Source organism: Vidua macroura, chromosome 10 (assembly GCF_024509145.1).
Source record: "Vidua macroura isolate BioBank_ID:100142 chromosome 10, ASM2450914v1, whole genome shotgun sequence".
NCBI classification, from domain to species: domain Eukaryota; kingdom Metazoa; phylum Chordata; class Aves; order Passeriformes; family Viduidae; genus Vidua; species Vidua macroura.
Genome location: NC_071580.1, coordinates 12,310,557 through 12,332,017, shown reverse-complemented (window position 1 = coordinate 12,332,017; position 21,461 = coordinate 12,310,557). Strand labels below are relative to the sequence as shown.

General features: G+C 36.5%; 1 protein-coding gene across 1 annotated transcript in view; it reads left to right on the top strand.

The window, feature by feature from the left end:
• The window catches only part of ATP13A3 (ATPase 13A3), a 54,001-nt gene that overhangs the window by 21,455 nt on the left and 11,085 nt on the right, over positions 1 to 21,461 (top strand). The window contains exons 3-25 of the mRNA XM_053985995.1: positions 199 to 372; positions 897 to 1,067; positions 1,379 to 1,449; positions 4,945 to 5,025; positions 5,736 to 5,805; positions 6,646 to 6,780; positions 7,573 to 7,645; positions 8,419 to 8,550; positions 9,576 to 9,755; positions 12,603 to 12,760; positions 13,241 to 13,429; positions 14,355 to 14,416; positions 15,010 to 15,160; positions 15,247 to 15,363; positions 16,394 to 16,411; positions 16,503 to 16,656; positions 16,742 to 16,862; positions 18,036 to 18,160; positions 19,055 to 19,233; positions 19,689 to 19,811; positions 19,895 to 19,974; positions 20,655 to 20,697; positions 20,795 to 20,904. Of these exons, the coding sequence (XP_053841970.1) occupies positions 199 to 372; positions 897 to 1,067; positions 1,379 to 1,449; positions 4,945 to 5,025; positions 5,736 to 5,805; positions 6,646 to 6,780; positions 7,573 to 7,645; positions 8,419 to 8,550; positions 9,576 to 9,755; positions 12,603 to 12,760; positions 13,241 to 13,429; positions 14,355 to 14,416; positions 15,010 to 15,160; positions 15,247 to 15,363; positions 16,394 to 16,411; positions 16,503 to 16,656; positions 16,742 to 16,862; positions 18,036 to 18,160; positions 19,055 to 19,233; positions 19,689 to 19,811; positions 19,895 to 19,974; positions 20,655 to 20,697; positions 20,795 to 20,904 (2,717 nt within the window). The remainder of the gene's footprint in view (positions 1 to 198; positions 373 to 896; positions 1,068 to 1,378; positions 1,450 to 4,944; positions 5,026 to 5,735; positions 5,806 to 6,645; positions 6,781 to 7,572; positions 7,646 to 8,418; positions 8,551 to 9,575; positions 9,756 to 12,602; positions 12,761 to 13,240; positions 13,430 to 14,354; positions 14,417 to 15,009; positions 15,161 to 15,246; positions 15,364 to 16,393; positions 16,412 to 16,502; positions 16,657 to 16,741; positions 16,863 to 18,035; positions 18,161 to 19,054; positions 19,234 to 19,688; positions 19,812 to 19,894; positions 19,975 to 20,654; positions 20,698 to 20,794; positions 20,905 to 21,461) is intronic.

Sequence of the window (21,461 nt, the reverse complement as noted above, 5' to 3'; positions counted from 1 at the left end):
AAAATAGTGTTTCTTTTTGCTTCCACTCCACCATTTATTAAGTATTCCAAATGTTTCCTTCCCCCATAAAAAAAAAAAAAAGGAAATGGCTTTGAAATTTGATTTGCTTTAAATACTGCACAGTGTGAAAAATTAATGTTGGTATCCTGAGCCAGAGTAATTAAGAGAGTTATCACTACTTGTTTTACTGCCATGCAGGAGATCTATGGCTATGATCTGTGTCGCTGGAAGCTGGTGCTAGTTACTGTAGGAGTGATCTGTTCTGGTGGCTTTCTTCTCCTCCTTCTCTACTGGATGCCCCAGTGGCGTGTGAAAGCAACGTGCAGAAGGACTACCCTGAAGGACTGTGAGGTGGTTCTGCTGAGGACGACTGTAAGTGTACAGGGGATGTGCTTCTCCCTGTTGGCAGATCCTTCTGCTGGCTGGAGTACACCAATCCTTGCCTCACTATGTAGACATGATTGTGTTTTACAGCAGTGCAGAATGGTGCTCCTGTGTGTACCTTTGTGCCTCTGTGGGAAGACTGACAGTTGTTAGAAGTGGGGATAGCGAGTAGTCTGTATTTCAGTTTTAAGAATCAAATACATGAGTGCTGATGTCATCAACAGCCACAGAACAAATACTTGTTCCTATAAGCTGAGACATGGTTTCCCATCCATTGTTCAGCAAAGGTACATTTGCTGAAGTAACGTGTAACTGCTGACCCAAGTGCAAAAATATGCTTTTAGAATTGTGGAAAGAAAATTATTCTTAAGGTAGCTGATGTTAACATGGAGATATGTTCTGTAATTGTGTATGGGCTCTGCTAATCTATGATCTGTGATTTTGCTGCAGCTGTTGTAGTAAAATGGTGTTTAAATGTTCTTTCAGCTAACTCATTTTTCCCCCTTTCTAAGGATGAATTCAAGATATGGTTTTGTGCAAAGGTTCGCATTATGCCTTCCTTGGGAGCCAATCCTTTACAGAATCCTAATCCTATTGTGCACAAGGTTTCAAATGGCCATGCTGTTCATTTCTCTGAATCTGCTGCAGAAGAGAATAAAAATGATTCGAGAAAACATTTGCCTGTAAGTAAACTTGCAGTACTGTGCTGGCTAATCCTCAAGTACTATTGAGAATAAACACACATGTGAGCTGTACATGTGAGCTGCTACTTTAGTTCGAAAGGCTAAGTCATTCTTGAATGGAACAGAAATGTCCTCAATAACCTGTTACTGGAAATTGTGGCAAGCTTGAAAGATTAATGTTGAAAGAAAAATACTCATTTTTCATTGAAGCTTTTCTAAATTCAGTTTCTGTCACCTCTCAGAATAAAGTCAGTCAGAAGAAAGGTGTTAAGTGGTACCAGTTTGACATCTATGTTTTGTTGCCCTTACAGATTCGTTACTTCACACATCACAGTGTGAAGTATTTTTGGAATGATTCAGTTCAAAGTTTTGATGTTGTACGGTAAGAATACTTTTTTCTTACATGTTGTGCCTCAAACTGCATTAAAAAAAATAAAATAGCATGCCTAAGAACATGCTGAAAATCAGTGTTATTTTCGGACAGCTGTTTTAGCTCATGGAGTCTTTGTTTGAGCCATAGTGAGGGCAGGGAGATTTTAACTCAGTGTGAATTTGGAAGGAAGGTGTTTGTTTAATCTGCCTTTATCAAGTGTGATTTGTGTAGGGTGACAGGCTGCATGCTTCTGCAGGCTTTTTTGCCTGTTCTTGGAGGGTTACTTGAGAATCAGAGCACCTGTTCATAGTCAGTAGTACTTCTATAAACACTCAAAAACTTTGCTTATGATGGAATAACTTATATTTTTTGTGTTGCTGAGCTCAACCCAAAAGGAGTGTCCAGGAAGAAGGGGGATTCACCAAATACCTTTTTTACTCATCTTTGTGTAGGTCTATTTCTATGTTTTAGTGCAGTTGAGCTGGATCTGATCCATCTTTTGTTACTGTTTAGTAACAAAAACAGGTCTATTGCACTGATAAAAAAATGTCTCTTAGTGGGCAGCACTGTATTTTCTTTTATCCAGCAACACTGTTGCATGATGTTAGGGTTGAAGAAGAAAGTTTTTCTTTCTGTGATAAGGCCTTCTCATAGTGCCACAAGTTAAATGAGCACTGACTTCTCCATTTTTGGCAACTGCCCATTAAAACAATAAATTCAGATCACAAAATCTATTTTAAACTTAAATCAGTGTTCACTGCATTGAACTATCATGTGGAGATGGGTTTGTGTGTGCAAATAATATGGAAAGTTATCAGCAGTGAAAACAAGTTTAAGAAATTACTGTAATACAAGCAATTACAAAACTGAGAAGTCCTCATCTGGGAGGGTGGAAATGTCTCAGTTCTCAGGAGTAAGTAATTAAAAGCTTTGTATGCATTTTTTGTGTTAAGCCTCCCATGAAACACAGTTGTGCAGGTAGTGACACTCATCATTTTGCATTGCAGGCTCCTGTTTTCATGCCTATAGTGCTCCTAATTTAAACTGCTCAAAGGGAATAGTTCCCACAGATGAGATTAAGAAACTGTACTTGTATGTTAAGAACAGGTATTGGAAAAAAATCATATGACTCCATGTGTTTAGAAAAAAATGTTGTTCCTTAGCATTAAAGCAGTGACTTGAAACTTGGCATTTGTGGCTATTTGACTGTGCCTTTTGATGTTCTTGTGATAACTCAGCCAATTTATAAGCCCTAGAAAAATCTCAGATATGCCTGTGAAGTTATGTGAGCATTTATTCAATCACATTCTTGCTGATAAGCCAGACTTTCATTTGTTTGATGTATTAGCCATGACTGAGCCTGGCCACTTGTTTAGTCAGGTACAGTAGCTGAACTGGACATGATTATTTAGCTATTGAATAATAAAGAGGGGAAAGAAGTGGATCTGAGACGTACTGGATACTGTTAGAGCACTAAGTCACTTTTCCACAAGGTCAGATAAAAATGCCAGTTTGTTAAAACTTTCCTCTAAAGTGTACGGTCATGTAGTGAAGTACTAGATACCATGTGCAAAATAATATCTGAGCTTGTGAATGATAAATATTCTGAAAAGAAGTCTTGGAAAATTTTTCCTTCTCTAAGATACGTCTTCTTATTCTGCTCTTCAGTTTATATGTATAAACCAAAAATTGATATTACCTAATAACATGGTAGAGAATCAAGTTAATATTTATAAAGAGACAGCCTGTGAGGCAGAGGTCTTTATAGTAAAGCCCTTAAAGCAGGCAGCATGTTTGTAGTTGTGATCTAAGCACAACACTGCATCATGACGAGCATTCGCTTTGGGCTGCTGCTTACGCAAGTACTCAGAGACAGAACAGTTTGATCACATCATGAAAGGCTTAGCACAGCACAAAAAGGGGGCAAATTAAGGTTTCTTGGATGACTATTTCAGTTATGAGAGTTTGAGTTTCATATCATTGTTCTTTTTATATTACCATAATATTAAGATCACTGTTTTAAACACAGGAAATGCAAGTGTAATTGTTCTTGGACTAAGTCAGACTTGGTCACATAGCCAAAGAGGATGCAACTCTGACCTTGGGTATCTGTTTTGTTTTAGCTACTGTCAGCTGAATATCTGAGTGGGTTGATGAGTGCTTTATATAATAAACTCTGCACACAGTGATTTTAATGCCTGGGAATTCAGTCTGTAGCAGTAGTGTAAAAAGCAGAGAACATCGTGCTAGAAGCTCTGTCTTTGCATGGACCTTGCATACATAGGTATGCACATTTGCATATAGAGCACTTAAATTTAGGGACCCTCCTTAAATCCACTGTTATATTTCTTTTCCTATAGGAAAAGAAAAGTTGTTCATGGTAGAGTGGGAGGAAAGACACAGCTATTAACAAAATTTTGTGTATTTTTAAATTTAAAATATATTTTTTTAAATCCTTGAACTTGAAAAGATTTAGAGAAAACTGCTAAATCTAGGGCCAGGTTGACTTATAATTTTCGTCTTCTGTTCTTGTACAAGCAGTTGGTGGAAACGTGATCCTAGGCATTGCAGTAGTGAGGATATTTAAAGCTTTCCCTGTGTTCTAGAGAATGGAAGTAATTGTTACGAAATATGCACAATAGAGAGTTGGGTTTTTTCTTTTTTTCTGCTGGGACAACTCTGAATTCTTTTTGACAGATAACTTAATAAATATCCAATATAAAAATAGTGTGGAATAATGCTGGTTTTGTCATGATGTCTTTTGGAAGGTGATGATATTTTCCTGTGTATCCAGAGTATGTCCACGAGAAAATGCCTCGATATTGGGCAGCATACATCTGATTTACTGAGTTTGATAGTTAACACAATCCCATAGCTGTAAACATAATGATGTTTTAGGTGTTTCTGAATATCTGTAGATTTCCTAAAGCACAGCATGAACTTTCACAGTGTGTGGAGAAGTCCTGTGAAAATGAATCTTCTGGTGATAAGAAGGAACTGAAAATGTAGGGTGCATTTTTCCTAGTCATGGATAACACTCTGATTGTAAGATGCTGTGAAGTAGCTGTGGTATAGATTTATTTAATAAATTGATTAATAATTATTTCTAAAAACTTCCATTACTACTTAGAGTCAAACAAAGGTAATCTGAAGAAATGTTAATCCACATTGATTTCATATAATGTTTTATAAACCTTGCTCAATTTTAGAAGCCTTTGAATATTAGTTATCCTAGTATTCTGCTTCATTTTTTAAGTGTCTCTATTTTGATTGAGATAGATCTGATTATCCTACAGAGTAAGATATGTCAACAAGACTGCTTTTTGTGTGTCACTGGTATCTGCAGTTATGACAAAACCAGCTAAGAACACATTAGTCCATAGATTTTGAGTTTTATAAAATGGTGTATACCTCTTGGCAAAGACCTAGCTCTTTTGAGTCACTGAAGACTTAATTTTAAATATCAGATTTCTTAAATAACTCATTGACTTTTCCTTTATTTAGAGGTCTGGATGAATCTACCTTCTGCTCTGCAATTCATAACGAACACAGCACAGGACTGACAAAGGGAATGCATGATTACAGGTAATATTGCAGTAGTATTTGAGGGAAGGATTGTTGATGTTTCATTACCTGTGCTCAGAGTGTTAAAAAGCTTAGAAGACAATTGAGTGATCAGTGTCTGATTTTTTTTGAAAATGAGACCTTCATACAGGTTAAAATATGGGAGTATCTGCTTGCTTATCAATTAATGTTCTGGCAATTTGTGTCTTTTTCTAAAATAAAAGCCTTTCCCGTCAGATCATTTTAAGGGCTTTTTCATGTCTCAGTCATTTAACCAGCTCTGATCCCATCAGAGCTTGGTTTCTTGCTCCCTCTTTCATGATTTGCCTTTCTTTGTGCTGAGAATAAAACTAAGATACAAGACCTTGAAAACATTGTCTTACTGCAGGGTAAGAGTTAACACTGGTTTAAGCTTAAGCTAATGAGAGTCACATAGTGGCTTTCAGAATGACATATTTAATAACATGGAGCCATGCAGTTTACAGAGAAATCTTGTTATGAAAGAATCTAAAAATAAGGTACAGCTTAACTTGAAGTATAAAATAATTATCTTTGTATTGGAACATCTCACTAGGTAAACATTTTCTGAAAAGCATTTTCTGAAACTATGATAAATAAGAAGAGAGTCACAGATTTAGGGACGTGCTATACTTTATCAGATTAGTGGAATTACTTTGACATCAATAAAAAATCTTAACTTTTTTTTTTTGCATTTTTCTTTTTTAATGCAGAAAAGCATTCTATGGAGTAAATGAAATTGCTGTGAAAGTGCCTTCCATTTTTAAGCTTCTGGTTAAGGAGGTAAAATCTTTTCTTTAACAAATTAAAGAAAAAAGGTGTATCATTGAAAGTTGTTTCAAGTGCAATGACTATTGACTGTTGGAAACCTTCCCCTAGAGCCTTACATTGTAAAACAAAATCATATGGACAATTTTTTTGAGCTCTCCAGGTCTCCTTAGAGCTAAAGATCAAAGAAGCCTCAACTATAACCTCTTCAGAGTTCACAGCCTGGTGCCTTAGTAAGGACATTAGAAAACATGTCAGAATTCTTTGAAAGGGTCAGCATCTTATGTATTTTTTGTATTTAATTTCAAACATAACATGACTTATGTTTTCCATGAGGAAGCCAGGGATTATATATTACAATATATGCAGCAAATCAAATGTAGTGTTGTTGGATTTGTCCCATTTGCCTTGTATCAGGTGGATTTGAATAACTGGTTTGTTATCTTGTGCTGTAATAATGCACAGTAGAACTTCTGAACAAAGAAACTCTCCAACCTGATCTAAAGAAATAAGAACTTGAGGTATCAGGGCATTTATTGAGAACAAATAGAAAATAACATCCAAATTGGTTTAAGAATTATAACTTAAGGTACATCAGATATTCCCATTACCTTGTTTTGAGGTGTAGGGGAAAATGCAAGCAGTCTTCAAAGTCTGTATTTGTGTCTTATTTGAGTGAGAGCTGTGCTTTTGAGGGGCTGAGGAGGTAGTGAAAAAATGTTGGCAAATCAAACAAAAATTATGTATAAGGAACTGAAATTGTCTTCTCCCTAGAGGAGGATAATTTCAGCTCTGTTCTGATGGAGAACCCATGTGACCTTTTGGTGTAACTTGAATGTTCTGTCACTCTTCTAGGTTCTCAACCCTTTTTACATTTTCCAGTTGTTCAGTGTGATATTGTGGATCACTGATGAGTATCACTACTATGCATTAGCAATTGTGATTATGTCTGTAATATCCATTGTTAGCTCACTCTACACCATTAGAAAGGTAAGTTCAAAGAAATTGGATGCATCTTTTTGGGTTTTTACTGATTGCCTTATTTTGTTGTGAAATTGTCTACAAATTGTTAAGAATTTTCCAGAGTTATAGAGATAGAATATTGTTATGTATTTTCCCTCTTTGAGCTGAAAGAATTTGGATTTAAAGTTTTCTTTGAGACTTTTGCAGACTTTCCACACTGATGAATCAATAGGTTGGCCTCAGATAACAGAAACACTACCTTGCTTAAATAAAACCCAGACTCAAGTTTATGTACTAAGTTTTATTGACAGTAGTGATTCCATCATGCATTGTTTCCTTGTTTGAAAAAGCCCTACAGAGCTGAGCACCAGAGAAGCATATGGATTGTTAAACTGGTGATTCAGTTTGCTCTGTAGACTTCGCTGATGGAAATCAAAGTAGTAATTATCCTTAAATTGCAATCTCTGAATTCAGACCAGAGACAAAAAAAAACCCCAAACAACTTCTACCTTAATTCAAGTTCATACAACTACTGCAGCTTTTACTTTTGTATGTTAATGACCAAATGATTTTATAAGATTTTGCGTGACACTGTATGTTTGCTTCCAAAAAGCTGTTAAAATAGGAAAAGCTGTACAGGTTGTTGCACTCAAACTTTATTTGCCCATAAGTTTTCTAAACTATGTTCAAGAGAATGTTTTGAGTAGCATTTTGTTGTTAAAGAATGTTAGTAGAGAATCTCATGACTTCTACTGTAGAATGTGCATTTTGAAGAAGACAAGCTGTACTTTTGAATAATCAACTTTTCTCCCTTTGCAGCAATATGTTATGTTACATGACATGGTAGCAGCTCACAGCATTGTAAGGGTTTCTGTCTGCAGAGGAAACCAAGGTAAATTTCACAGGTGGCCTGGAAAGTTGAATTTAAATTGCTCATGAAGTGTGAGTGTAAAGTGGGTCTGCATCTGTTCTTTTTTTAATCAGCTTGAAATGCTTGCATTCCTTAGCAAAATTGCATGAGAAAAGAAGTTCAAAGTGGAATTTAGATAGTGTAATGTGTTCAGGGTTAACCTTCTAGATGGTATTTTCAGTGAGTATCAGGTTTGTTCTAGATTAGATGCTTGTCCTATTGCTGTTTCTCATTCTCTACCATTTCACTTATGTAATTGTCACTCTAATCTATTTCCTGACTTAAAGATGTGCCTGTGTTGGGTCTCCATTACGATTTATTACCCAACAAGGGCTGCAAGATGATTTCTGAACTTCCCCTCATTTGGATACCACAGCAGTTAAAGGTGTGGTATCCAAAAGGTTGTGATGCATAATATTGTTTTTAAGACATACAATTGTGTTGTGCTCTTGTCTTTATACTGAAGTTACACTGTAGCTAATAATTTGTAAAATCTTTTGTTTAAGTTTGATTATTTTCATTTGACGTGATGTATTCTATCCATATGCTCTGGAGTTTAATCTGTGGTGGATTTGGGGTTTATCAATGGCTTTTTCTGGATATTTTTAAAATATTTTCATGTCATTAATTTAATGAAGTTATACTTCATTTTATTAATAGTCATACTTCACCTGGATCTTGAATGCGAGGCTCTTTTCCAGGTTTTATAGATGGTGGCTATTTTCAAGTAAACTTGTTTGTGTTCTAATATTCAGAAATAGAAGAAATCCTTTCCACCGACCTCGTGCCTGGAGATACCATGTTGATTCCATCCAATGGGACAATTATGCCGTGTGATGCAGTCCTGCTCAGTGGTACTTGCATTGTAAATGAAAGTATGCTAACAGGTAAAGTAAATTTGATACACAGTGCTGCATGGCTAAAAACTGTTAGTTTATACCTGTGTGCATGCTCACTTGCAGTATGTTTTAGCAGAAGTGGATATGTTTATTTTGTTTGAAATGTGTATGTTCTTACAATTAGACATGTTCTGAAGTACTTAGGTACTTGTGTCCTGCTTATCTGCAACAGCTACCTAATACTGCTTAGAATCTTCAAAAATGATTGTGTCTTGTTAAAAAGATTTCTTCTTGATGTTTGTCTTAACTTAACTTGGTGTTCTCAGTGCAGAAGGAGTTCTGAAGCGTGCTTCTTCAGAAAATTTTTGCTCAAACTTTTTGCTTCTTCCAAAAATGAAGGTAGTGAGTAGAATGTTCTACTGTATTTAAAACCGCAAATTATTATCTCAAGTTGTGCCTGCATATGCTGAAATCAGGGATCTGATGTATTTAAAGGACAGCTTCATTGAATAGGATGGACATTTTGTTATTCCTAGGATAATCTGTCCAAATTGACAACCTTTAGAAAATTTTAGTTCAGAGATTGTGTTCTATCATGTTCAGTTTTTCTGAATATACTTGATTTTGCTGCTGCTAGCAACTGATAAAAATTGAGTGTAGCCCTAACTTGAGTGCACTCACTCACCAAAGGAGCTGAGAATAATTTTCTTCAGCTTCTAGTTTTTCTGAAAAAAAGTAAAGATGGGGGTGATGCTTTTCAGCAAGAGAAGGAAGCTTGTCCTGGTTTTTTTTTTTTTTTTTTTAATGAACTGTGTTTGACATCACAAACTGTGATTTGAAGTAAGGGACATAGAAGCTCTGTAAGGAATAGAGTTTAAATAGCATTTGGGTAAGGAATCTGCTGAGCTGAGACTAATAGGTGAGAGACCACCTAATAACATGCTGAAAGGAAGATGACTTCAATAAGTCTGCCTGTGCTGGTGAAGTGAGATTATATTATACTACTTGTAGTTGTGAATGAAAAAAAAGTCTGTTCTTCTGTGATCTTGCTTAGAGACTTTCTTTCCTTTAAGGTGAAAGTGTTCCTGTCACAAAGATTAATCTGCCAAATCCTTCGGAATATCCAAAAGCGGTGGGAGATGAGATCTACAGTCCCGAAGTGCACAAGCGGCACACGCTGTTCTGTGGAACCAATGTCATTCAGACCCGGTTCTACACTGGAGAGTTGGTCAAAGCTCTGGTAGTGAGAACAGGTATGGATTGATAAGTTTATCCTTGTTAATGTACTACTCCTTTTTGTAGGTATGTGTCAGCTGGCTGATACTGCTGAGCTTGGGTAAAGGAATATACCCCAAATAGCTTGATTAAAGTCTTAAAACAATAATAAAACTAGATGATGGTCTGAAGATTAACAGTTGGCAAGCACAAAAGTGAATCAGACTTCAGCATCAATTTAAAACTTATTTGAATGTAAACACATTCCTCATGTGTTTACATGTCCTTTAGAGGTTTTTTTGTAGTGTCTTGCTTGAACTGCATGTGCCTCTTGGAAAAGGTTTGGGTGGATAGAGGGAAACAGCTGATTTTAGCAGAGTCATTCACAATGCCAAATGTTTTTCTTTACCTATAGTTATTTCAAAGTACATAACATTTACTGAAAAAATGAGTTTGATCTATCTACAGTAATGCTAATTCATATGTTAGAGATCTGGCATTAAATAATAGTCTATGAAAACCAATTGCACAAGCAAGTACAATTGTGGGATTCTGCTTTACAAAGATCATCTTAAGAAAATTGCCACAAAATAAATGAATGCAAGCTATAATCCAAGGTACAATAGAATTAGATAGAAGAATTTGGACTGCATTGATAAGACTGCTGCTTAAAGCAAGCTTTCCAACAAGTAACTTCATCCTAATTAGCTGCTTCTTACTCTGATGTATTCTTTTCACCTTCTGTTAGTCTGCTTTAGCAGTAAAAGTTCTGATTTTTTTGTTCTATTCTCTTTCTTGAGGCTTTTAATAGTCTTTTTTTTTCAAATAGATATTTTCCTTCCCTTGAACACATCTGCCCTTTAATAATATCAATCTCAACTTGTTTTGTTTCTTAAATGAATTTCATGTGCCCAGCCAGTGTGTATGTAGAGCAAGGTGAGCCCAAACAGCAACAGAAGGGAACTGCTGAAGGCATGTTGCTTCTGCTCTGCAGGAAGGATAGTACTTTTTGTTTTGAAGTATGATACTATGGTCTGTAACTCTTTCAAGGAACATTGCCATTGCTCCCAACACTCTGTCTTACTGGCCTGACATCAGAAGTTCTGTTTGTAAAATGTTCTTTGCCAATGGCAGGTCCAAGTTAGCCCCTGTTGTAAGCAGGATGAATTCAGCTGGGCTTTATTCAGGTTTTTTGTATGGACAAATGTGGTTTTCCTGCTGTGGCTTTGTATAGAGAGAAGCAAAGTGATGGAAAATTCTCTGTTCTCCTATCTGGTTTACAGGAACAGTTTTTGGGCAAGAGGGAATTTCCCTCTCCACAGAACAGGATAGATGTCACAGCACTTGCAGCTTCTTGCTCCTAAAATGTCTGATAGTAAGAACTAAAGTAATTCTCACACAGTGAGATACAAATAAGAGTCCCTTTATATAAGGGAGGGAAATGCCACAAAATTGAAAATACTTAAAAATCTAGTCTTCAAAAGATCTAGGAGAACAGAACTCAATATGTGTGCAAAGGCATGTAGTCCTAGTCTTGTCATAAATCAGGATAGAAGACTGATCTTCTGGGGCTATACTCACAGTACTCTTCAAGTTAAGCCTTTAACATGTTTGATGTTACAGCTGAAATACAGATAAATTGTATTGATTTCTTTCCTCCTTAAACTCAGTTGATGGATGTCATTGTGGCTCCTATTTGTAATTGAAAAGAATTCAAAACTGGTTATTTTGCTTTAGAAAACAGAATTGTGCACTAAAGTTATCTGTATATCCAGTGTATGCTAAAGACACCCCATGAGGCTTTCATTTATTGCTTTACCTTGATGTGCTCTATCCTGTATAGCTACAGAACCTTCTGCAAAACACGGGAAACAATAGAAAGTAGTTCTGACTTTCTGAATTCTGTGTAATTCTGTGTTGAACTACAAAGCATTCATTGCTAAATACTCAAGTGCATACAGACATGGTGAACTTCTCTGAACAGGCCCATGGTTCATATTCTGCAGTAGCAAATTCAAAGCCTGGAGGCTTTGTGGCTTTTCATCTTGTGATGAGCTCATCCACTTCAAGAGTGATGCCGTAGTTGCTCTGTTTTGGTAGAATACTCTGCCAAATGTCAGGGTGGAGGGCTCAGCCTTTGCTGTGGTGGCTTGCAGACTGAGAAGCTGTCAGCTGTCACTAATGCCAGAAGACCTGGCATTGACATTGAAGTTGAAGTAATAGACTTTGAAGTCCAAGCAGATGACAAATGTTTTGGGCACACAAAATCGGGCATTAATGTTGGCCTCTTTAAACATCAAGGCAAAAGTTCAAGTACGACCTTGGGATATCTGTTGGTTGTTCAACTCTAAGACCTTTAGAAGAAAAGTCTCCTTGTTTGGCTGTCAAAATGCCATCACGAGGTGCCCTTCTCAGAAGATGACTCCCTGCACTGCAGTTTTTTCTGAATCTTTCATTCTGGCTCTCAAGGGACCTTAAGTAGACCTGCCATTTAAGTATTTAATGTTGGACTCTGAATATCTTAATTTTCTTTTTTGCAAGGATTGGCTTAATTAGACAATAAATATACCCACTGGCTCTGCACTGTGAGGGACAAAATGCAGTACAACAAGCTCTGCCAGGCCAAACCATGTGAGGATTTGCTGCTGCTGCAGAGTAGGGGTTTGTTTGCATCAGCTGCATGTCCTTGCCATAGGAGAGAAGCCCTTAGTATGATGTGCACATATAAGCACCTTAATTACAGCATTGCAAAACATCTGCTATGGATATTGAGAAACAGTTGTAATGAAATTAGTAGCTTAAGGGTTTTATTGAGGTTTTTAATGTATTTTAATAGCTTTGCTTTTGTTTGTATTTTTAATAACTTACTCCTTTTTTATTTCTAGGCTTTAGTACTGCTAAAGGACAGCTTGTTCGTTCCATACTGTATCCAAAGCCAACTGATTTTAAGCTCTACAGAGATGCCTATTTGTTTCTTCTGTCTCTGGTGGTGGTGGCAGGCTTTGGGTTTCTTTACACAATTATCCATAGCATCTTAAATGAGGTATGTTTTAATTTCTGGTCCAGAACTGCCTTATTTTAGAAAAGGGGTGACCATGACTTCCATCACACTTTAGATGATGAGAAAATATTTGCTTTAAAGTGAAATTTTTTTTTGCTCTATTTTATATCAGTGAAATGAGACAAGGTTACTGAGAATAAAATCCAGCACAGAAGCAGAATTTTTTTGGTTTTTTTCTTTTTTTTTTGCTCTCAAAAAATTTTGCATTATTCAGCTAATGTTTTAAAGTAATATATTTCCAGGGAGAAATGTGCAAATTTGAAGTTACGGGTTGTGGATAATTTAGGACTGGATTATTGTGGTTGCTGATGGTGGGTGAAGATTGTGCTAAATTTCTGGGCAATCCAGAACACACTGTACTAGGGAAAACAATGTGTGGGTTTTGCTCTTGGTAACACATCAGTGGGATAGTGAATCTGTAAGCAGTGAGTTCTTGTTCATTAACTCTGACCTCTATTGCAGGTTCCAGCTCGTACCATCATCATCGAGTCTCTTGACATTATCACTATTACGGTGCCTCCAGCACTCCCTGCTGCTATGACTGCTGGCATCGTTTATGCACAAAGAAGGTTGAAGAAAATTGGCATCTTCTGCATCAGCCCACAAAGGATAAATATTTGTGGCCAGCTGAATCTTGTGTGTTTTGATAAGGTTAGGTGAATTTTGAAACCTTGCTACCTGGAGGGGTATTGTCTTAGACAAGGGAGTTTGTATAGACAAAAAAAAGGGAAAACTCATTCCTTTTCCTGTAAGTTAGATGATACGTGATCTGTTAGCTTCTGGGTATTCGGTGTTTACCATCTGTTAATTCTCTACTTTAATCTTCTCTAAAAAGTTGTTGTAATTGAGCTGCTTTCTTATCTCAAGACTCCCAAGTCCCAACTTACTACTTGAACCTCAGAAATCTGAGAGTTGAGGCTTATTAAGAGCTTTATTTAGCACACGAGTTTCTGAAAAACTCAAGTGTAAAGTCAGACTTTTTCTCATTTTCATTCCTTTCAATGAAAAGCTGAGCAAGTGTATTTTGTTATTATTTGTTAACCAAACATGAATGAAAGACAGTCCTGCTGATGGCCAGAATTCTTTGCTTTTGGCTATTTCCTAGATAAAATTTATTTTCCTCCTTAGATTTTATATCAAATACTAAGTGTAATACTAACCATATTATTTCAACTGTAAGTACATTTTAGTTACTGTTTTAACTATGTAAGATAGTACTAATGGTTTAATACCATTTGGTACCATTTCCAACGTCCCCAGTCCCTGCATATTGAGATGAAGTGCTGTCATCTTTGGATTTTAAGGGTCTGTTTCATTTGTCCTGTCTCCAGAGAGGAGCATGACTGCTTTGAATGTTTTGAAAGTTATTTTAACAGGTTTGGAATTTAATTACTAGCAAAAAAGCAAGGGAGATCCTGTATTTTCTGTCATGAAGTCTTGTTTTGTATGTGAAAACAAAAGCAAATATATTGTTCAAGTGTAATTTGCTAAAATAGCTGTTAATTTTTGCTTTGTTGGAAGATAATTTGTTTCCAAAGGCTTTTTCTTCATGCCATGCCCTTGGTCTCTTTTGCAGACTGGCACACTTACTGAGGATGGCTTGGATCTTTGGGGAATTCAGAGGGTGGAAAATGCTCGGTAAGGATGAACTCAGGGCTGATAGCAAATATGGTACTCAAATTGTACTGCAACAGCTTCAGCAGAATAGAACAGGAAATTCAGTGTGAGCTCATGTTTACATTTCTGTAATGTGCTGTAGCAATGCCACTTAAACTGTGGTTTAGGTGTAGTGGAAGTTACAACTCCACCGCGAAGCTGAGGTAGAATTTAACAAATCGAGTCTGAGACCTCATCATGATCATAGTGTTGCAAAACTGTTGCAGATACTGTTACATGCTTCTTTAATCCTGTCCTCCTAAGTGATGACTTTTTGGGCTGCTAAAATGAATTAGCTTAGCTAATTAAGTTAACTACTATGTGATAAGAGGGCTTTGTATGAGAGATAAAGCTAGACAGGGAAAGAATGAACAGTGAGTGTTTGAAGGAGGAAGAAGCTGTGATAGCTTCTGAAGATTCCAGCCCAGAGTCTTAATTTATTTTCTGTGATGTGTGAAAATACAAGTGAAGGGACTTGTGCAGTCAATTTTCTTCTGTTAATCTAAACAAACCTTTTGAAGTGGCTCATAATAAATAATTATAGTGCTAAGTATATTATTACTTCATTGTTTCAGTTTCCTTTTGCCGGAAGAGACGGCTTGCAGTGAGAGCTTGCTGAAGTCAGAGTTTGTTGCTTGCATGGCAACTTGTCATTCCCTTACAAAAATTGAAGGGGTGCTTTCTGGGGATCCGCTTGATTTGAAGATGTTTGAAGCAATAGGATGGGTAAGTGCCTTTTTTTCCTTGAATATTGAATTATGAACAAGTCAAAGTTAATGAATGTATAAATTAGTTGATATTTTTTAATATAGATTTTAGAAGAAGCAACTGAAGAGGAAACAGCCCTTCATAATCGAATCATGCCAACAGTGGTTCGACCTTCAAAACAACTTTCCCCAGAATCCAAGCAAGCAACAGATCAAGAAATGGTATAAAAACTCAAAACAATTGATACAAGTTAAAGAAACACATTTTACTGTATGCTGAGGTTCTGGCTGATAAAATTGAAATGGGATCAGAACTGTGAGGGTTTTAATGGCAAAGATACAGCAAACATGTTTAAACCATTGTTGAAGGTAGTGATTCAGTATATTCCCCTTTCAAGGTGAGCAAACTGAGTGTCAGCATTATTGCCTTTACAGATTGGTTATGAAGTACAGTAATGCTTTTTGAGCTTATGCCTTTTAATATTGGTATGTTACCAAATTCTTATGTTTTAATGAAATGCTTAGGTGTGCTCACCTTGCAGTTTCAGTTAAAACAATAATTTGTTAATGTCACTGTGTAGCGTGGAATTCTTGCCACTCTTGTACCTTAGAGACAATATTAAGTGCTGAGTAAAAAAACAAAATGTACTTAGCAAATGTAAAAGTTTCTTCTAGCTATATTTTGAAGTATTTTTAAATATTTCACAAAGGAAAATTTTAAGCATGTGAGTGTATATCCAGATTATCACAGAGTAGGGTAGTGGGAGGGTATAACAAGTCAGTACATTTGTATGAGTTGTATTTTGTAGTAGATAAAACTGTCTTTCTTTTGTTCAGAGCTCAATGTACGTGCACAACAGTAATTTCTGTGCAGTAGTTGACATCTGAACATTCTTGAAACTTACTACATTATTTTTTGGAGGGATATACTTAATAATCATGGCCTCATTCTGAAACAGCATAGTACTTTAGTCATTTACAAAGGCTAAACAAACAGTTTGGACTGTGAAAGGTCTTGGAACTTCTAATCAAGAAATCAAGCTCTACAGTTCTACTGTGTCTCACTTAAAGGATTGTAAACAGATGCAGTGTATTTGTAGTCAGCTTTTATGAAATCCATTGAAAATACAGTATGTCTTGATATGAAGAATGCTGTGCAGATTCATTTACTGATTCGTGTTGAAATAGTTTGTAGCTGAAGAAATACTTAAAATTGATATTTAGAGTGGCTGTATTTTTTTCTTTTTTTCAGGAATTGTTTGAGCTGTCGGTAAGTATACTTTTTCATTTGGTACATACCTATTTTTCTTAAGATGCATGTGGATGTAACCCTTTTGTTCCTTCCTTCCTGTATGACACAGACTGGGTATGAAATTGGAATCGTGCGCCAGTTTCCATTTTCCTCAGTGCTGCAGCGCATGTGTGTAATAGCCAGGGTTCTAGGGGAAAAGAGAATGGATGCTTACATGAAAGGTGCCCCAGAAGTGATTGCCAGCTTGTGTAAGCAGGAAACAGGTAAAGGAGCAAATTGTTTTTATTTCTTCTATAGCTGAGCTGAAATATGAATATTTTAATAACTGAAAACTTGATCTTTTTAAAGTTCCTGTTGACTTTGAGCGTGTCCTGGAAGAATACACTAAGCAGGGCTTCCGAGTTATTGCTCTTGCTCACAGAAAACTGGAGTCTAAGCTTACGTGGCACAAAGTCCAAACTATTAGCAGGTAAGAGTGACTTCACTTTTTTAATAAGTAACAGACTTTAAAAGCTGCATGCTTTGAATTAATATGTAATGTGTATTTTTGTTTAAATCAATTACTACTCTTCTTTAGCTTTTTTCTGTCTCAGCATATAGAGTTCTGTACATCCTTTAGTTGTGCCCTGGACACACAAGATAAGGAAGTTTTTTTCTGTAATGAAGTGAATTCACAGGATGTGCTTTAAGCTGTAAATGAACTGGAATACTATTTTCATTATGTCTAATTTACATTGTTGTGGCAGAAAACCTCGTCTGATTTCTTTACTTGCACATACTTACATCATCTGTTTTTATTAAGGATAGTGGCAAGTAGTGGAAATCGTCCTGTGCATTTTTGATGCAGTTTCTTTGTCTCCTAAAGGCAGCATGTCCATTTTCTCATTGCAGAGGTTTGAAAGGTAGAAAGGTTTCTTCCTTCAAAGAGTAGTACCTCCTGTGAATTATTTTGCAGCTGAGCCTAGTTTTGTGGATAATGTCATCTTCCCCACAGTGCTTGAATGTGTAGCACAGCTATGAAAATGCCAGCTTTGGCTGTGTTTTTTTGTATCAGCCCTGTGTGCAAGGTGAACCTTTGGCAAAGCAAAGAAATGAGTTTTCCAGATTCAGGTGTGAAAGTCTACAATAGCAGTGGAATACCCAAGACCTGTAAATACACTAACTTTTAAATATAAACCAAAGGGAATTCGTTTCTCTGCCTAATTAGCTAGTGCCTATTACTCTTACGTGCCTTTGTAACAATGTGGTAGCTTTTATGTTAAGGTTTAGCTAACTTGGAAAACAGAGATGTGCACTCTAAACATATCTTAATACTTGGCCTGTGAATGCAGTTAGTTCCAGAGCAGGTTTTCTAACTATAACCTGAGACTGTAATTTCTTTTAGAAAGCATTCTCGTGGGAGAAACTGAAAATTGTGCTTGAGAGGAAACAACATTTTCTCACACTGGTTTTCAGTTTAAAAAAGGGAAATAAATATAAATCATTGTGATGATATCTTTCACATCACTTTTTATAAAGCAAATTACTTCATGGTTAAAAATACACATTCCTCTTTACTTTGATAAGTAGAAAATCAGGCTTTTAAAGCTACATGTAATAATTTTAAATCTTAAAATCTTCTCTTGTCTCTTTTTCATCATAGAGATGCTATTGAAAGCAACATGGATTTTTTGGGGCTAATTATAATGCAAAACAAGTTAAAGCAAGAAACCCCTGCTGTACTTGAAGATTTGCATAAAGCCAACATTCGCACTGTCATGGTTACAGGTTAGCATGTAAACATTGATACTCAAAGATCCATCTCCTTCTGGTCTTGTTTTAATTATGTGTATGAAGTCAAATTTTAGTGTCAGTGGGTTTACACTGTGTTTATAGCAACAGGGAAGTTTAGAAACTTGAAAATACACAGACTCCAATTTTTTTCTTTTTGGGTGCATGTTGCTTTGGTAAGTTGGAGAAACCAGCAGAGGCTTTAATTCCACTTTGTAGTTTCTTCTCCCTAGCTCCAAGCATAAGCTACTTGATACTGAATTGGAGGATGAAAACCCTTAGAAGTCTTCCAAATCAGGCTAAGTGGAAGTCCTAGTCTAATTTTGTAACTGAACCTGCTTTGAGCAGGAGGTCGGACTGGATGTCCTGAGGGTCCCTACCACTTTGATTTATACTATGAAAGGTCACTTTGTATTGGATGGTTTTTTTGGGAGAATGACTTAGGTCCTTGTAAGCATTCTTACAAGATGTCTGTGCTCAATGTTTTTCATACAATATATGTTTGCTTTTTAAATCACAGGTGGTGTGACTTTGGAATGCTTTGCTAGGCTAACAGTACAGCTCTGTGTTTGCATGTTCTGTGACTGTAAAAAGCAGTATTTTAAATGGCTGCGTGTTTTCTGCCTGATTTTCCTTATACACTAAGATTTGGTCAATAAGAGATCTTTATAGCTCCAAGCAGCAGACAAAAGTTCTAGAGGAGGGGGTTTACCTGGTGGGCTTTGAATGTTGTCTCTAGGCTTGGTTTGCTCTGAGGCTAGCACTGGTATGTGGGGCAGTCCTCCTCACAGTTCTCTACAGGCTTTGTTAGCTTTTCTCTTACAGGGAATATCAACGTATGACCTTAATGCTTTTCTGACTGAAACCCTTTTAAATGCAATTGTTTAACAGGGGATAACATGTTAACTGCTATCTCTGTGGCCAGAGACTGTGGAATGATTCTACCTCAGGATAAGGTCATTATTGCTGAAGCACTACCTCCAAAGGATGGGCAGGCTGCCAGGATCAACTGGCATTATGCAGATACCCTCGCAAAATGCACTAGTTCATCACCAGCCATAAACTCAGAGGTAATGTGACCATATTATGCACATATATTAGAATGTAAGCTGTTAGTTTTACTGTTCTTTTTATGTTATTCCATTAAATAGCAAATTTGCAGTTAAGTGTCATTTCAGAATTGATATACTGATTAACTTTCAGATCTTCAAATCCCAAAGACTAGTAAAGCAGCTATGGGAGGTAGTTTTTCAACTGTGATATCACATTTGACATTTCACTTGACAGGCTTTTTCCCCCAACATTTCAATCTGTCAGAACTTCTCTATCTGCTTGTAGTTGAAACATTAAACTAAATTTTCTTAGAAATACATGTTTTTGTTGTATGAAGGTTTTTTTTCAAGTGACCTTCTTATAAACATAGCCTTGTGTGAGATCTCTAGGAGTACTCCTCTGAGTATTAGCTTGAAATGGAAGGTATCTTTGTAAATCCATTACAGCTAGAGTATTAAACTACTTTTGATAGGATATTCCAGTTAAATTGGTCCATGAAAGCCTTGAGGATCTCCAGATGACAAAATACCATTTTGCAATGAATGGGAAGTCATTTGCAGTGATTTTGGAGCATTTTCAGGACCTGGTACCCAAGGTGAGCATTTTACTTGAGTATGGGCATTTTCAAAGGTGAAGAGACTTTGCCCTTTGAGCATTAAGGACTCTCCTGTCTTGCAGCTCGTGCTACATGGCACTGTGTTTGCTCGCATGGCACCTGATCAGAAAACTCAGCTGGTGGAAGCTTTACAAAATGTAGAGTAAGTATTTGTTTAAGCATAGAAAGTGAGAGGGTTGAATATGTTTGGTGGGATAGGAGACAAAAATTCTGCATGCTGCTAGCTGTTTTGTCTAAAGAAAAATGCTGGGCTGAGAGAACTCCTTGTGTTGGTAGATCAGCCTATTAGCTAATCTAATAGAATGAGAGTAGTACCATCTGCTGGCTAGTTGGGAAAGTTTCAGACTTTTCATGAAGTTTTAAATGAGGAATATGTGCATAAACTGACTAACATATTTTATAAACGCAGTTGCTTGGCTTATGAAACAAACCCATCAAATGTCTTCTGTGTATTACAGAAGTATTATCAGGATGACTTCTGTTTACATTGGTCAATATGTGACTGTTGGTGTCAGGCCTTTCAGCTTTAAGAATACTACAGAAGTGTCATTGCCTAGAGCAACGATTCTTTAGACCACATTGGGATGATAGAGAGCTGATTAACCATTATTGCTTTGATTGACCTGTCATTGTTATGTTACTTTTCTGTCTACTTCCTTATATGTATAACAGCAACAGTAATTTATTTCAGCATTAATGATCACCCATTGTTATGCAAACCCTGAATAACTCAAAGTAATATAGATGTAATTAATGAAATAAGCTAAATGGACCATGATTGGAGAATGGTCCAGAATGCTGATATCTGTTTGCTTTTTGTAGTTACTATGTGGGCATGTGTGGAGATGGAGCAAATGACTGTGGGGTAAGTATATTTTTATTTTCCATACAGAACCATTCAGTTGAATTGTACAGCTGTAGGGAAGTTCTGAAATGATCTCTATTTCAATGTTACCTGGCAGGCACTGAAGAGGGCACACGGTGGTATATCTCTGTCTGAACTTGAGGCTTCTGTGGCATCACCATTCACTTCCAGGACACCCAGTATTTCCTGTGTGCCAAAGCTGATCAGGTAATGCCACTGACTGTGGACTTAAATGTGTCTGTGTAACTTATTTTGCATGTTCCATTTTAGTATATATTTGATGCTGCAGGAAACCAGTGTGAATTACAGAACAATACATACATTTTAGTGGTTCTGTTTCTTTACTGAAAGTACTCTGAGTAAAACCCTGCCATACCATGATTTTATTTTGTTGTAAAATTCTTTGTCCATGTAAAGTTAATTTTTCAAAGCATGACCAAGCTTCTACACATTAGTCTTTGTCTTAGTCACTGTTAATTTCCATAAAGGCTGTGTGTAATTGAAAGTAGTAACAATTTCCAGATAATTGCTCAGCACCATAAAAAGTAGAAGACAAATTCTCTAAATAGCGTTTGACTCTAATTTTTGACTCTAGAATTGGAAGTTAGGTAATGATTTTGGCTAAAGTTCAGCCAAAGAAGAATCAAGGGGTCTGTGGGGAGCTAATGAAGTAATGCATTATCAGAAACATTTCTGAAGTCAGCAGCTCTGTGGCTGACTGTGTGTTTATTCAGTCCATGCAGTAAACTAATGCTTCATAGATG